Raw genomic sequence first — 17,225 nt, 5'->3', positions numbered from 1 at the left:
GGTAAATTGTAAGAGGAGTGCTGGGAACCAGGTTTTTTTTTAGTTTTTTTTTTTTTTTTTGCTTTTAGAAAAAAACGTCGTTTTCCATCTCCATTTGGGTTCCAGGGTGAAAATGTAAATTTTGAAACCTTATTGTAAAACTACAATTATCTTCCAAAAGATGAGGGGCCTCCGTGGTCGAGTGGTTAGAACATCGTGCTCAAAATCACACGGCATCTCATCTATGGTCGGCGCGGGTTCAAATCCCACTCGCGCCGGTGCTATAGAGCCAAACTTCCCCCCAGAAGTCTGGCTCTATAGTGAGCCTTCCTTCCAGGGGGAAGGCTCACTCTAGAGCAAGACTTCCCCCTAGAGCCAGCCTTCCCCCCGCGGAAGTCTGACTCTAGAGTGAGCCTTCCCCTTGCAAAAGTCTGGCTCTAGAGCGAGCCTTCCCCCCAGAAGTCTGGCTCGAGAGTGAGCCTCCCCCCCCCCGGAAGTCTGGCTCTAGAGTGAGCCTTTCCCCCGGAAGTCTGACCCTAGAGTAAGCCTTCCCCCGGTAGTCTCGCTCTAGAGTGAGCCTTCCCCCAGCAGACTTACTCTAGAATAAACCTTACTCCCAGAGGGAAGACTCTTTCTAGAACAATAAAACCCTCTTGAAGTCTCTCTCTCTAGAGGGACCCCCCCCCCCCCCCGCTTTCATCCCCCACCTGCGCAAACTATGAAATAAATTTTAGTTTATCGGACAGGGAATTGCTTACCTATACCTACCTCTCTACTTACATGTACCTACCTACCTGAAGTTGTACAAGTTTAAAAGCATAACCGATATTTGTACGCAGATGAGAAAAAACATAAATTCGAAATTTCCTCATTTCATTTTTTAATCTTCTAAAACTAACCAAGGCATAATATGTATTGTGTGGGACAAAGTTCAAGGTCTATGGGTCAAACAAAATGACTTATTAATTTCAATGTGTTTTATTCACCGTTTTCTTCTCTTGAGTTTAATGAACGAGTTACGCAAAATCAATTAATGCCCTGCTGAAAAATGGCTTGGTATCTAAACAATATCCATAAAGTGATAGTAGTTTACCAGGAATAAATGAAGGGGAAGTCCTGTTATGGAGGGAAGTCTGACTCTACAACTAGTGATAGAGTAGGTCTCCCAACGAGGAATTCTGGCTCTAATTTGAGACTTCCCTGGGGGTTCTCCTGCTCTAGAGTGAGCCTTCCCCCAGGGGGAAGGCTCACTCTAGAGCCAGGCTTCCGGGGTAAGGCTCACTCTAGAGCCAGGCTTCCGGGGGAAGTATCATTATGGGGGAAGGCTCACTCTACAACACTGGTAAGTGAGAAAGTTTCCCAGTTTACTTTCGGAAGGTCGGCTGTCTCTTCCCAGGTACATTGTATCTGGGTTCTCTCTTCCACCAATAAAAACTGAGCGCTGAAAAATTGTTGAGTGTGGCGGAAAACAGCAAAACAGATAAGAGGAGTTATGGCAAACAGATTTTTAAAAAGTGCCGTTTTCGGCCCCAAGTTTGTTCCCGAGTGAAAATAAAACTTCCGAAATCCTATTGCTCATCTACAGGACACCACCAATGTGTGTACAGCATAATATTGCAATATGCTGTCATGTACTTCAATTCCATTAAAAACCTATGTGGCTGTTGAGCTGAGGGGATTGGTTCTCTCTCAAGTTAGCCTATTATCAATTGAAGGCAAATAAACCGGAGCACTCTTCATGGCCCAATCGAAGATCATGTAATAAGCCTTTCATATCCATGTCGTTTTCATTTTCATTGACTGCATGGATAACACAATGGACAGGTCATCAGGCTACAAGCTATAGTAAAGTAAATAATCCTCTCGCGCGGATTTTAAATTTTTGTCCATTAATTTTGCATAAAAATTCCATTTTCCTTTAAATAAGGTAAATTTCCAAATGTTATCATACATATCCATTACAATTTTCTCAAGTGCGATATACAAAATGTATCTCCTAAAGCTAAATAAACAGAACTTATACAAAGAAATCTTTCATATTTTCTGTGATCAAAAGCGTGAATATTTAACGTACGATGTTCACCACTTTGTTTACCTTGCTTCCCATTCTGAAATTCTTGTGAATAAAATCACATTGTACACATATTACTGTTTATTGTAAAAAAAAAAAATAGGCATGTATAACAAAACATTGATGATATATGTTATCATTTGCAAACTGCAACATACTCTCAAACTCTCATTCAACACCATCTAACTCATTTTCAAAATAGCTTGGGATTCCTTGACATCAAGTCTTTTATAAGAGCAATAAATGTCATATTTGAAAATATATGAGGATATGAACTGCTACACTTCACGCTGGCATTCTTGATGACGCGCGTTAGCTCCTCATGAAAAGCATTCAGGCGTGAAGCGTTGCAGTTTATTTCCTCCCATCCTAAACAAGAGCACCGGAAACGGTACATAATGAGCACCGGAAACGGTACATCATACGCTCGTCACAAGCTTCTATAGGATTTTTTTTTTCTAAAACTCCGAGTTGCAGAACTTTACTGAAGGTAGTATTAGCCATCATCAAGCTGTGACATATTTTTTTTTTGCATCGTACATGTACATGTATGGAGAAAAGGTTCTAGTTTAAGAACTGTGACAGGCTGTAAATAAACAAACCAAGAGCCCTGTGTTTAAATATTTTCAAAAATTGACAAAGTTTAACAATATGTAATTTTTTTTTCAAACATCGAAGATTTTTCTTTTTAAAAGTTGGGAATCAAAATCCTTGCATTACGCACATCTTCAAGTCGTTTACAGATATACAATGTACAAATTCCATACAAACACTCTGTAGAATGAAGAAGGTCCGCATTTCAAACCTCTGGGAGAAGCTAATACGGACAAATCATGGACTAGCTTATGTAACATTTCCTCACAACTGACAGCCTGTCATTTTCTTCAAAATTTAAGACAAATCGAAAACCTTGCCACATGCACATCTTCAATATCCATAGAAAAACTGTAAAATAAGTACATGTAGATCCTCACTTAAAAACTCTGGGGGGAATTAGGCGGACAATTCATACACCCGCCATATAACATTAAATTTAAAATAAAGGGACAATACTCATGCGAGAGAGTTCGAAATAGATTGAATTGCAACATGATCTAGAATGATCTACAAAGATACAATTTGTACAGCAAATTTCAGCTTGATATGTGACAGAGAAATGAAAATAGAAACAGAAAACCCTGAAAGGACAGACGTTCATGTTCGTAAATACATTTGTACATCACTGTACAATAATACTTCCATCTAAAGATGGGCGTATAAAAGTGAAATAAGTTTTGTTTATACATTTACACTATCATTTCTGTCGGAATTCCCAGCCGTTAAAATATACGTACTATGTTTATAAAGATCCATGCGCGCACTGTTCACAACTGCAGCGCTTTCATGGGGGAAATGGTAATCATTACTATCATAATCAAAGACAAAAACCTTGGAAATGTAAATGTTACACGTTGAATGCCAACTTAATACGAGACAGTATAATACATGGAAGATGAACGGAATATGACACAATCTAAAGCAAAGAAAAATAATTCGATAAGGAAGCAAACCGGATTACTGTAAAACAATATCACTAGAGCCTACAATATAAGTGTAAATACATTGTATATGTGCCAAGTATAAAGGGATGCTCTTTATGTTGATGGCAAGAGGATGTTTCTGAAAACTCAAATCAACTCACATACATATATAGTACATGTATATTAAAGAACTACATATCCACAGACGCATCCACACTACATATATATATGCAAAATTTTATCACTAAATTGTAGTTATAAAGTGTAATTTGTTTAGTATGTCAAACACAACATTCTTACATCTCACTTACACAGGACACAAAAATTGAGGCAGTTTTGTTCCATGAATGATGTGGCGTGATAAATTCCCGTTTCTCTTGTTCATTATAGGCCTCATATTGTTGATTCGCCTTTCGTTTTCTTGTGCCCCATCGGAAGTTGGGCGGTGTCATATCGCGGGTCATAGTCTTCAACGTATGAGCGGTTCTTCCTAAATAAAAATAACATAATGTTTACAATCATAGTATTTCTGTATTACAATGGGTAATATGTGTCTAAGGATATTTAGTTCCTACACTTCCAACATCCATTACATAGAATACTGAAAATGGTGTTGTCCCCAGACTACACGAATACACCGAATCTTATTATTCATTTGATCAATCACATAATTATATTGTACTTTAGAAATAAGCATTGCTGCGGTAAGTGATGTATAAAAAGAACTCTTACCCAGATCTCGCTTCGTCACTCTCTCTGAGAGAAAAAAAACCCACAACAAAATGTACAATATTATAAACAATATAGAACTATAGGATATTGTTATCAAGATTCACTCCTTCAAATTAACAAACTGAAATGAAAATTGAATTGAACCTAGACTGTCTCTATCATAGTAAATCACTATTACATGTAGGCATCAATAAAGTTAATGTATTCACATCGGAGGTGATTTTACCCTCTAGAGGTTTTCTTTTTTCCTTTTCTCCTGGCGAAGACAACCAAGACCGCAATCACAACCAGCACCAGGACTACCGCTATAACAATCCCCGCTACCGCTCCCTCGTCCAAACTATCTGACGTATCAGCCACTACAGATACAACCAAAAATACATTAACAGTTACTCATCCAAACTATCTGACGTACCAGCCACTACAGATACAATCAAAATACATTAACAGTTACTCATCCAAACTATCTGACGTACCAGCCACTACAGATACAACCAAAAACACATCAACAGTTACTCATCCAAACTATCTGACGTATCAGCCACGACAGATACAACCAAAACACATCAACAGTTACTCATCTAAACCAACTGACGTACCAGCCACCACAGATACAACCAAAAAAACGTCAACTGTTTCTAATTTCAATCAATGATTTCAGACGAAAAAGGTTTTGTAACGAATTAATGTTATGCAATCCTTAACAATTTCGCCTTGCATCCGGTAGTAGTAATTCATATCATAGCTTTCGGCATTTATATTTGCATTGGGAATTTTGTAGAAGGATATTCTTGGGTGCAGTTTTAAGGACGGAGTACCATGAGCTATTTAAACCAAAATGAGCGGCGAATAAAAGCACACAAAGCAATGGAGAAGAAAGGAGTGTTCCTAACAACATACACCCATTCAGAAAGCTAATCCTTAAAGTTAAAACATAAATTCTCAGTAGAAATGGTGCGAAAATTGTAACTTCATACATTAATCGTACTAAATTGTTTTTAACATTACAATACCTATATTGTAGAATCTATATGATGCGATTACAAAAAAAAAGGATGATGACATTTTCCTAAGTTTCTATTATCTATCGCTACGAAATACTATATACACTTTGGAGCTTCATTGAAAATTTTGTTAGAAAAATAGATTTAAGATATCAATAAACTTGTTCGTATAAATGATTTATTGGTAAATTAGTTTTTACTATCGGTCGAAGTAGTGGATAGAACACTTATTTTGATTGAAAATATCAATATAGTTTTTCACCTAAATGATTTATTGGTAAATTGATTTTAAATACCGATCGCAGGAGTAGTTAGGGGTCGTTTTGTACCCGGGTGGTTCCGAGTTCGATACAGGCACGGCGTCAGACTTGTTAATATAGGTACATGTAGTGACCGAACCTTTGCCAAGCTCCCGGCAATAGAAGAGACAGTCACGGACCCTACAGACACCTTATCGCGGTAGGCGTTGTATGATAAAGAAACCCCCACTGTTACAGTCTTGAGCGCCATGCAGTGGTCAATATTTATGATACTTCATATACTGTTATATGTAGCGATGTGTCTATAGGAGTTAATAATTTTCTATGAGGTGTAAAACAACATACACACAGTAAGCCTGTTACAAATGTCAGAGACAGATAGAGTTGTTTTTATGTTTCTTGGCTTGAAAATGAAAAAAAAAATTACTTTGTTTGTCTGATTGTGTATGGCAACTTACAGTTTTTTTTGTATATTGTGAAAAAAATTGTTTTGTGCAGCTATCTTATGAAATTATCTTTCTTTTATTTGATATGCAAATTATATGATTTCCTTCGGCTTTTATGTTAAATCAATTAGGAGATATTGTAAATCTCATAGCCAATCATTATATGTGGATACCATGCATTTATTGTAAACCAGGGTTTTTAATATCTAGTTTTCCTTTGATGAAAACTTGGGTCAAATTATGCATCGAGTACCTCAGGTAAAGACCCCGTTTCCAAATCTCCGTTATATAACAACGGGAATTACATATGTATTCTTAAACGACTTCATACCTTGGCAAGCAGCATTGACAGGGGGAGACCACACCTGGCTTCCTTGGCCTTCATTGGTACATGTGTATTGCGTCCTTCCTGTTAAGTGTCCAATCCTACAACTTTCAACAGTAACAGTGCTCCCGAGACTGTAGTTATAATTATCCTTTATACTACGCGGAACAGCCAGCAAACCACATGAACGTACTACAATGAGAAGCATACACTTTTGTACATGTACACATGTACATATAATTCCTAAGGAAAATATCTAATGAGTTTTATACTGCGTTCGCCTCAACTGTCAAACGCCTGGAATATCAATTTTATATTTTTCTTTCATCAAAACTTATATCAAAGTAAGTTGTTGTATATCGATGTTCTGACGTTGCGTTTTAACGTCATATTGAAGTTACCTAAATTGAAACCAATAGCGTGCGCGACGTCTAATGAATGTACAGGTTCGCTTTAATCGTGTTTTACTACAATACTTTATGTTGATATTTAGTGTAGTTACATGTCCTATTATGTGATTTTCGATATATTTTGTAACATCAAGCGCTTGGAGAAGTTGGATAACATTAGATTTGTTTCATGTTTCAACTTAAAAGTTTGATACTATGGTTATACATTGAGTAGATTTACGACCTCCAAAGGCAAATCACTGAACTGGAGTCGGTTGATCAGTCCAAACTATTGAGCAAGTGGAAGAAAATTATAATACCCTGCCTCATTATATCTTTCATTAAATGCTCATATACTCTCAAAAGTCACACACACCATCCGAAGAGAAGAAATATCATAAGGGTTTTTCCCCCAACGTAAACTACATCTAACACAAATATACCAATTTCATGGAAAACTATATATACGGAAGATTTAGGGGTTAAAAAAGAATCCTTTATCATCCTGCGAAGGCGGCACTTTATGGACCACATGGATATATGATGAAATCATCGATTATTACGTATGATCTGACCTTAAGAGACACTGTGGTGGTACATGTATTATAGAGGCGGCCATTGATGTGAAACATAATGCTCATGAGCGTCGATGTTGAAAATAGGAAAATGTTGCAAACAAAACTTTTTTCACAATGTTAGTTTGAATAATATTGATAATAAACGGACTAGGTGATAAGTGTTCACGATTTTGCGATTACAAGTAAATCTAATTCGGTAGAATTTGTCTACTCGTTCATGTTAAGAAGAGGAGAATATTGCAGCCAAAATGTTTTTTCTCTAAAAAAGTTAGAATAATTAGGGATGTGACTGAATTCCTCAGAAATCAGTGGGAAAATGGTCAAAAAGGGAGGAAAACACTTTATCCTACTTGGAAAAATATCATTTTCTATCAATTTAAATCCAACCTAGAATGTTTCATGTTTTGTTTTTTCCGAAAATTGAGCGAATCAGCAGAGCATTTCCTCTGAAAAGAGGAGAAATCACACCCCTGATTTAGTTTTGATAATTCAACTGACAGATCGGCGCTTGCTGTGACTTATGTGTTTTTGACCATATGATTGAAATAAAGTATGTTAAAATAAGGAAATGCTGCAAATGAAGGTTTTAAGCAATGTTGATAATAATTTAGACAATTCACCGACCTGGAAGGAGCTCGCTTTGGAGTTCTTGGTACCTCTGCGAAAATGACCGCGTTTTTTGCGCCAATGAGTTGTTCCCCGTACTCCACAAGTCATAGTCACACGCCGAGTCCAACATACAAGATGGATGTGAAGTTGATATCGCTGTACAGAGGCTAGATGTAGCTTTGGCATAAGTTGGGTAGGGCAGGACGAAGGAGCTGGATCTCTCTACAGCCCCTACAATATACAGGAAATATACCCAGCGATCTCGCTCAAACTATTTTTAAATAATCGTGATACTTCAGACACTTCGTTTACTAGTACTAATACAAAATATGACAAATGTGTTCTTCCTTTTAAATCTTGTAAAAAGCATTAACTCTACAGCGAATTTCATCAATACTTCAGTACCTCTGATATCTTCAGATAAAAAAAACCCATCGAACTCGTACTTAAAAGAGTTGGCCTCCACAATAGTTCCGCATAAAATATAGCTTATGTGGTCTAAGATTGAAAATAATCATGTATAAATCAAATACACATAAAATACGTACAACTATACACAAATTGCTCGTATAACCGGCTTGGATTGGTAGTTGTTGGGGGGACTGTTCCGTTCGTTGAAGCTAGATCATCGCTCGCGTTATTATTCCATGAACCAAGCAAACCATTACTATCAAACTGCAAATCCAAGTAAACAGTGTTCTCTCAGAACTACAAAGTACGACTCATTTTCTCAGGGAATGGCTTTAAATTATATTACATTATTTCACTTGAAGTGGTCTAATGTATCACCAATATTCTTGCAAAGGTATCAAGTGTTTCTGATTGGAAAACTATTTTTAAAGGTGTGCTATTTCCACAAAAAACAAGCATATTCATGAAATATACCGCGTGAACATTCCCATATCTATGCTTAATACACTTCATCCATTGTTTATAGGGATGTAATAATGCGAAGTAATTTTATTATTGATAACGACACTTTATCAATGTACCATCCTTGATTCAGCGGAACTTGAATTTCTTGTAAGGATGTTACTTACTTGCGGTGGAATCATAACAATGAGACTGAGCATGTCGTTCTCTTCAGCTATTTGGATCCCTACACCATTTTTCACAATAACAGTAAAGTTAGATTCCTTGGTGTTGGCACGATCGTCACTGTTTACAACAGCGGACTCTATAAAACGCAGTAAACCACTTTTCTCATTGAAAACTTATCATGATTTTTAAAAAACTTAACTATTCATCAGAAGCGTCTGTATGTGCATACCTTTGAAGTCCTTCCATCGCCGAGGACCCTGGTCAAAATAATGAAACTCTCCGTTGACCACAACGTCTAACGTTCTTGTGCTTCTATCAACTTGCGGGCCTTTCATTTTGATTTCTATCATTTCCTGTTTGATATGGATGCCGACGGCAGTTAAAATGACGGATCTGTTGTACTGAGCTACAAGTTTAAAGAACGTCTCACAATCTTATACAATCCAGATACATTTTAATCTAATTCAAGAAAAATCTTATATTTGTCAATATGTGATGAACCTACGATTGAAAGGTGACTTTTGAAATCGCCCCACAATTTTTACGTCAGTCGAATTTAGAAGCACAAAATCTCCCGTCCCACACACATGGTAACTCTGGCCATCAAAGGTCCTCACGTTAGATTGACCAAATACCATTGCTTAAAACACAAAATGGAACAGTTTTGATAATTCAGAACTGTCTATGATCATGAATGCGAAATTATTAAAACACCAAGGTTAGCAACCTTTCTATATAGTAGATTGTTTTACCTTGCTTTGGGGGAGAGTATCCTGAGCAATCTCGAGTTGCACGTTGGTCCATATAATAATCACAGTCTTGATAATCCGTCCATAGACAACAGTAGTAGAATGTGACCACATCCTTGATCCAATGGGACAGAGATGGCACGAGACCAGGTTTCACGTAAGGTGCCGCTCCCCAATCATGACTTCTATCTGGTGTGCTTCCTTGAAATGTGTCGGCAGAAAATCGGAGCTGTCCATCGGCTCCATAACAACATTGATTCCCAGCTCCTTCTTGTCTTTACAAAGTAATTAACACAATCACGCACTTATTTAATTTGTCGAGACTTCAGTTTTTAAATTTCTGTATGAAATGCAATGATTTGCCTTGCATAATATTATTTTTAATACAAAATACCCTACCGTGTTGGCTGAACTGCGCGAACACAATGCACTGCACCCAGATGAAATCGACATTTATTGGGGTTGTTGCTGTAAAGATTACAACCAACATCTGTCTGCCATCTTCCGAAATCTGACAGAGCCTGCTGTACATTACACGGGCAATACTCAAGTTGTTCTAACCACCTCATATCCTTCCGGTCCTCATTATACCATGCCACACATTTAGCGTGTTGCCAGTTATTGCCATATAGCGCCAACATTCTGCTATTCACTAACCATCCCATGGGAACAACACCACTGAACATCGCTCTAAAAGACGAAGGAATTTGTCTTCATCGTAGTACGGACTATTTTCAATATCCGGATTTATCCGTCTATTCATTCTTACCTTCTGCTAGCGGCCTTTGAAACATCTCTAACGCTCACTTCGACCACGCCTACTTCGTACTTAGCACACTCGTTGTCACAGAACACGTTGGATGCATTAAACACGTACGTTTTCTCACTCACGCGTACATCACGTGAGCTCAAGGTGATACGTTTGTTCCATCCAGCCTGAATAATCAAACACCAATAACAATATTTGAATTCATAATGTAGGAAGATAAAGTTATTTGTGTTCTGTTCCTGGAGTCTGAAAGGTTTTACATTAAATCATGAAACTATTTTAAAATGATTTGACCAGGAACTTGGGATACCGTATGATAGGAACTCACTATACAATGGACGTGTCTGCGTAAACTATCGATATAACGTCAAGTTATCAATCAAACAGAATGCATTTCAAAGTTGGGCAATTACTTATAGTTAATACAAATACATTAATGATTATATTTGTATAATCATATAGACCGTTCAAGGTGTGCAGAGAAGTTAAATATAACACAAGTAATCTCGTTATACAAAAGTCTGAACACCCGTTTCGTATTATAGCACAACATTTGTAAAACAAATAACCGTTCACGTTCAAAGTTTGGAAGTTATTTTTTTCCACAGGCATCCGTGCTTGTGCATCTACCAGATACAACAGCCACACAATAAACAGGACAACTAAATTGAATGTAATCGGTTATATTCACATGGTGATGTCGGTTGTGTGGTGTTGTGTATGATACAACGCTGTTGTTCTCTAACATCACTAAGATTCAAATAATTCTCAGAAAATCATCTTGTAATATTATTACGATGAATTCCTTTTGCAACACAATTCAAACGAGTCAGAGTGATCCGTACATTCCGTGTATTTTGAACGAACGGAAAACCCTCCAAAGCACAATGAAACCTTTCGGTTTGTAATACTTGCATCGGTGTCGCATATAGCATGCATCAATATACATGTATGTTGGATATTTTACAAACTCTCATAGACTACCACAATCAATCAATTAACGTAATCCATGTGGCGGCCATCTTGATTTTCAAGAAAGTTTACATGTACGAGTCTCCAGTTAAACTTTGTGACCACAGTCCTCCACACCTCTGGAAAAAAAATCCGAGTTTTCCTTCGATTGGCTAGATTGAGATCATCAAGGGTGTAGATGTATGGCAAAATCTCATGACGGGAGTGTAGCGGCAGATGCAGTGGAGAAGAGATATGTGAACTGGTGAATGTAAAACTTATACGGTACCAATTTTGATGCACCAGATGCGCATTCCGACAAATAATGTCTCTTCTGTGATGCTCAACCAAATCCGAAATACATGTAACAATGTAGGTCATTCCGTATACTAGTAATTTCATCAGTATGGATATGAAAATGTAATTATATCTCATTAAATCACGGCAGTAAAGAGTAACATACAAGTCACGATAACCGACAAGTCATTGAAAATAGCCTATGTAGAAATCGTTTACGATATCTTAATTCACATGGCAGATTTTTTATTATTGTTTTTTATATTGTCGGTGAACATAACACGCAGAAAACAGTTCAAGTTTGATGTATACATATATAAGTTAATATATACATATATATGTTGATGTATACATATATAGGTTGATATATACATATATAAGTTGATGTATACATATATTATATATATAGGTTGATGTACATGTATAAGGTTGATGCAAACTCATAGATTCATTCAGGACTTTTTAAAATTACCTTGTATGTCTTTTCGTTTTCAATGAATCCCACAAAGTTAATATCAACGATGGCGTTAGGATCTGTGGAGAGGAGGTTCGGATCCCAACTCAACATCAACGCTTTAGCAGACGTCTCATTCCACCTCCGCCCGGACCCGTTATCGTGCAGACTGATTTTTGTGTCTTTGGGCATTCTGCTTGGATGCACTGTGTGGACGGTGAAATGTTTGGGTTAAAGCACGGTCATTATTATTTATTGTTAAAAACGTTTTGGTAGAAATCTTATGATTGTTTCTAACCTATTGTTATGGTGGTGTCGTAGTAAAAGTGTATCTTTTCGTCAAGTGATAAGGCTATATTGACTTCGCCTCTCTCTAACAGCATCGGTACAGGACAGCGTGCCTTCATGCTGTTGATCATGGAACACGCAGAGTATGATCTTTGTGTTCCAGCCCTTAAGTATAGCTGATCCCTTGGCATTAGACAGGGCCCGGAAACCTCCAGCATTTCTCCGCCAAGCATACCCGCAAAACCTGGAGTCACTTGTAATCGACCTGAAACAATAGTCATTTTCTGTAAAACATGAATCAAGTAAAAATATAAAAGTTCACTTTACAAGCAGCTAACATTTCCATTAAGATACAGATAGTTTATCATTAAATAACTGGCCCCTAGGGGCATATACATTATAAACATAGCAAAAAAGAGTACAGCATAGTTCATCATCAACTAAAGGTACCAAGGGACGATGCATTGGGAACATATAGTAATAAATATTCTCATTTTCTTTTACATATTTGATAAGACCCAATATGAAGTACGGTTAATATTTTTGCGCATGTTTCCTTTTTCTCACCAATTGCGTTTCTTTGACCATTGCATCCACCTTTGACGATCCTCTCCCGATCTATTTTGTAAAAGAAACGTCCAATAATGTCACTGCCCTTTAGTGAATCAGCGTTTTGAAGACTAGCGCTAGGCATGGCCTCACTCCACCCTCTCCCATACCCAGCATTAAACCCGGTCTGAAACGGTTTGAGAGTAATGCTAAAACAACACAAAATCTATCAATGAAATTTTATAAAAATGGTCATAACTTTTGTAAAAGTAGGTCAATCGAAATGTAAGTCAAATTCAACTTCTCGCAATAAAACTCATGGTAGATTTCTTACTAAGATCTAAAAGTTCAACAAAAACAATGAGGACAATTAATTGCAATAATTACTCTTGCAAATCGTCAAGTGTGATGAAAGCGAAAATTTGATCTATAGTTGAAGCGTGCACAGACTATATCTCAAGGAAGCAATTTATATATGTAATTTGCTGAAAGAGTCGAAACAAGAAAACTTATTGACGCAAATTCGGCCGCAACTACTTTAAAATAACTATCAGAACTATGCAAAGTGAAAAAGTGAAGATAACGAAGAGTGATCTATATCATAAATCCCGAAAGAATACGAAAATGAGAGTAAGACAAACACAGACCCCTGGAAATATTTTAGGTGGGATCAAAGTCCTTCACTATAGCTCATTCTGACAGGCTTAGGTTATTGCTCACATCTTAGATAGTATCCCCTTGTATTTTAAGTAGCTTTCATTCCTAAATAAAAATGCTCTTATGTAGAATGTATTGAGCTGTAAAAATAGCTATTTCAATTTTTATTTAATATAGTATTAAAAAGTTAGCGTATGAATATAGAAAAAAAAATGAACAAAATAAAGTGCACAACAAAGAGAATAAATGCTTTTTACTCTGATTATCTGAGATAAAACCATAAAGAGCGAAACTAAATGTACGATCGAGTTTACAGATTCCGTATATCGAACATTGTTATTTATCAAAATTGATTATTGATAAATATATGTAAATACCGTAATTCAGTTTAGTAGAGTAATTAAATAATGATGGCTTGGGATATATATAATACGCCAGTTTCGAGATACGTCATAGTTCTTTCCCTTTGGAGAACTCTCGTACATAATAAGGAACGGAACAACTTGTTTGCATGCGGAGTGGGACAAAATCGCCTGCCTCCTGGCGACCGATTTTGAATTACCTGGTATGTCGGGTTCGTTGTTACTTTAGTTTGTTTGTAATTAAATATTGCAAAGCTCTCCTTTCCATCCGTCACCAAAACTGCTTGAAATGTGTTTTTCTAGAAATGAGATAAGTGAATTTCAGGTCCGTATATCTCAGTTACATACAAATCATACATCAACATACAAGTGGGGAAAAGTCGCATCTTAAAGCATACGCAGCAGTCAATGACACTTATGTAATCAAAATATTAAGGGAAAAACTATCGAGCGATCTTATACATGTACACCATATTTCTACTGATGAGTACGCACAATACAGTAGCATTCAATAGTTCAAACTTACATGCAGTATAAGATATGTAATTTGGAATAAAAAAAAGTGTCACACACACACACACACACACACACACACACACACACACACACACACACACACACTCGCCCAAGCGCACGCATACACACAGAATGGGAAACGAAGAAAATAATTTGATACCTTTGAAGGATCAAATCGCACCAAAAAAAAAATTCAACTGCAAAAACTACATTGTATCTGTTCATCATGTTATCGAAAACAATTTACTATCTTTTATAAACATATAGGAAATTTTACCTTACATGGTTTTAGATTGTCATCGCATCCAGCGATACTGATCTGGAATTCATCTGTAACATTTACCCACGTGACCACAAGTGCATAGGATGGCGTAAAGTTGTACACACCGATAAATGCCCCATTGATGTAACTTCCCATGTTCGTAAGGTCCATTTTCCCACTGGGGGAGTTGAGTAGTACTTTATGATAAATTTTTCCTCCATAGATATTGTTCCCTGTTGAAAAGGGGGACAGGAGAGGAGCACCACCGTAAAGAAAGGGGGCCACGAAGGGATAATCCTCCACCTCAGTTGAATATTTCTCACGTTCAAACGAGTATACCTTTCCTATGATATGTCTGGCTTCAGGAGTAAACCCTACAATTCCATCTTTCGAAACCTTTTTGGAGAAATTAGAGTTTTTGCAAAATGTGTATTGAAAAACAATACATGGTCAGATAAAATGTTATCGATCACCCCGATAAGGTGGCTCTGTATTCTATTTGTTGAAATGATATTTTTTTTACCGTAGGAAATAATCATCACGTGTACTGCATATCTATACAATTTTAATCTTCACGAGTGCATTATTTTAAAGTGATTAAAATACAAGAATCTCATTACATGGGAAAAAAGAGGTTAACGCATTCTTACATAGAAGTTGTCATAAAGTTGTCCGAAGAAGGGGAATTTCTGCCCTCCTGGGACAGGTACCCGCACGGATCTCGACTGTAGAGTAACTTCCTCACTGTTGTGATAGTCAAACAGTACTTGACCTAAATACACGAAGAATTGGTTCCTGTAAGCCTAACCTTAATCTAGCACTTCATAAATGGTACATATTTAGAATAGTTTGCAAAATGGGTGCATCGATATAGTGCAACGGATTTGTTAAACAGGCTCTGGTATTTATAAAGACTAAGACTTCTTTGGTCCAAAGTTAAAACGTAATGTTCAAGAGTATCCAAAACGTTCTGAGTATATTTGAAATTAATCATTACCTTTCACCAGAGCTAGAATTCCGGTCAGACACACGCATAGTACAGTATACAGGACCACCATTGTTCCGGACGGTTATCTTACAACGCCATTTTGACAAGTTTGTGTTATCTCGTCGCAATTCAAATATTTTTATCTTCGTAGGATTTCGTAAGATCGGAATTTAACGGAGGGGAAATAAAGCTACTAACGCAATTCGAGAAACATTTAGCTAAATTGGTTTCTATTTGACAAGCATACAGTAGAAAGTTTTCCCACAAAAATGTCTTTACCACGAATACATCACAAATTTACTCAACAATGAATTATCAGGGTCACCTCACACAACACAGTAGAATTAATTCACTCAATTATGCACATCGTATATCCTTTTTCATCCTGAAGGTAAAACAATTAACAAACGTCACGTTTGCTCGAAGGAATTAAAAAAAAAATGTTTACTTTTTCACAAGAGTTCATGGGCCATAACGCTCACCTGAATATTTTATAGAAGAGGTCAAGGGTTCTACTGGTCAAGTACATGCAAGTACTGCATAATGACTTAGAAATAACGCAATGTAACTGTGCATTTTTATATGCAAATTTTCAAACAGTATCTGGGCGTCTCCAGTTTCTACCAATGTTTTCCAATATCAATATATACATTGGATAGATACCGCTTATTATTTGTGAAAATACGAAATACTGAATATTATGCGAGTGTGTTAAAACAATGTATTAATCATGCAATATATCTGCTCTATGGGAACGGGTTGTAAAAATATATTATTAACTCGTAACATGTACATGTAAGTTATGGTTCCATCAATTTATGCATTTATTTATGCATCCACGAGTCGTTACTTATACTTCTATGTACATTTAGGCCATACATATTCATCGATGAATTCAATGAGCATACAAATTATTGAATAAAGTTCAGCTATTTTTACATCCTTCACTAATCATTTTCTACTATTTCTACTGTTTTTACAGTACAACCTATGATTTGTAACGTTTTAATTATTGACCTTAATCAATTTACTGTAATCCAAGGTCACGACACATACAGGGAGGATTAACATTTTCTTTTACCAGTGACATTGGGTGAGAATTACGACACATACTATTAGAGAAGTTTGTGTCTCTAATACAAATGATATAAGATTTAGGATTATCTCACATTGTCCAGTAATACAATACTCAACTTTATGACAAACGAGATGATTTCAGCTTCTCCATTGTGGATTTCCACATATTTATGTAGCAATATTCCATTATCACTTGTGTATGGTGTTTATGTCTCTCAACTGATTCAATATGCAAGAGTTTGTTCTATGTATGATCAGTTTTGAAATCAAGGCAGGCTACTGACAAATAAGTTGATGTTACAGGGATTTCAACAGTCTCGTTTAAACTCAGCATTTCGCAAATTCTACGATC

General features: G+C 36.6%; 1 protein-coding gene across 2 annotated transcripts; it reads right to left on the bottom strand.

Moving 5' to 3' along the window:
• Positions 1 to 2,116: 2,116 nt before the first annotated feature.
• On the bottom strand, positions 2,117 to 16,178 carry LOC125679425 (sushi domain-containing protein 2-like). Of its 2 annotated transcripts, XM_048918650.2 has the most exons (19): positions 15,806 to 16,178; positions 15,459 to 15,580; positions 14,824 to 15,204; positions 14,231 to 14,329; positions 13,030 to 13,198; positions 12,473 to 12,727; positions 12,193 to 12,380; positions 10,473 to 10,639; positions 10,103 to 10,393; positions 9,707 to 9,978; positions 9,460 to 9,594; positions 9,184 to 9,360; positions 8,954 to 9,090; positions 8,462 to 8,588; positions 7,929 to 8,144; positions 6,344 to 6,529; positions 4,529 to 4,661; positions 4,303 to 4,326; positions 2,117 to 4,060 (listed from the first exon to the last, which is right to left on the bottom strand). In XM_048918650.2, exons 1-19 carry the CDS (start codon positions 15,864 to 15,866, stop codon positions 3,964 to 3,966), a joined length of 3,237 nt encoding a protein of 1,078 aa, XP_048774607.1. In that variant the 5' UTR covers positions 15,867 to 16,178; the 3' UTR covers positions 2,117 to 3,963. The 2 variants fall into 2 exon arrangements, with proteins under 2 accessions (XP_048774607.1, XP_056013014.1); XM_056157039.1 differs by lacking the exons at positions 2,117 to 4,060; positions 4,303 to 4,326; positions 4,529 to 4,661 and adding an exon at positions 4,800 to 4,847 and having other exon boundaries at positions 6,345 to 6,529; positions 15,806 to 15,941.
• Positions 16,179 to 17,225: the final 1,047 nt, after the last annotated feature.

This window comes from Ostrea edulis, chromosome 2, assembly GCF_947568905.1.
Source record: "Ostrea edulis chromosome 2, xbOstEdul1.1, whole genome shotgun sequence".
Classification (NCBI taxonomy): Eukaryota; Metazoa; Mollusca; class Bivalvia; order Ostreida; family Ostreidae; genus Ostrea; species Ostrea edulis.
Note: the sequence above shows the minus strand (reverse complement) of the source record. Positions and strands in the feature narration are given on the sequence as shown.

Excerpts from the sequence above, each read along its gene's own strand:
- LOC125679425 (XM_048918650.2), bottom strand. The coding sequence starts at position 15,866 with ATGGTGGTCCTGTATACTGTACTATGCGTGTGTCTGACCGGAATTCTA. Across the intron at positions 15,581-15,805 it reads AATTCTAGCTCTGGTGAAAG|GTCAAGTACTGTTTGACTAT; the intron begins GTAATGATTAAT and ends TCGTGTATTTAG. Across the intron at positions 6,530-7,928 it reads CCAAAGCGAGCTCCTTCCAG|TACGTTCATGTGGTTTGCTG; the intron begins GTCGGTGAATTG and ends TTCTCATTGTAG.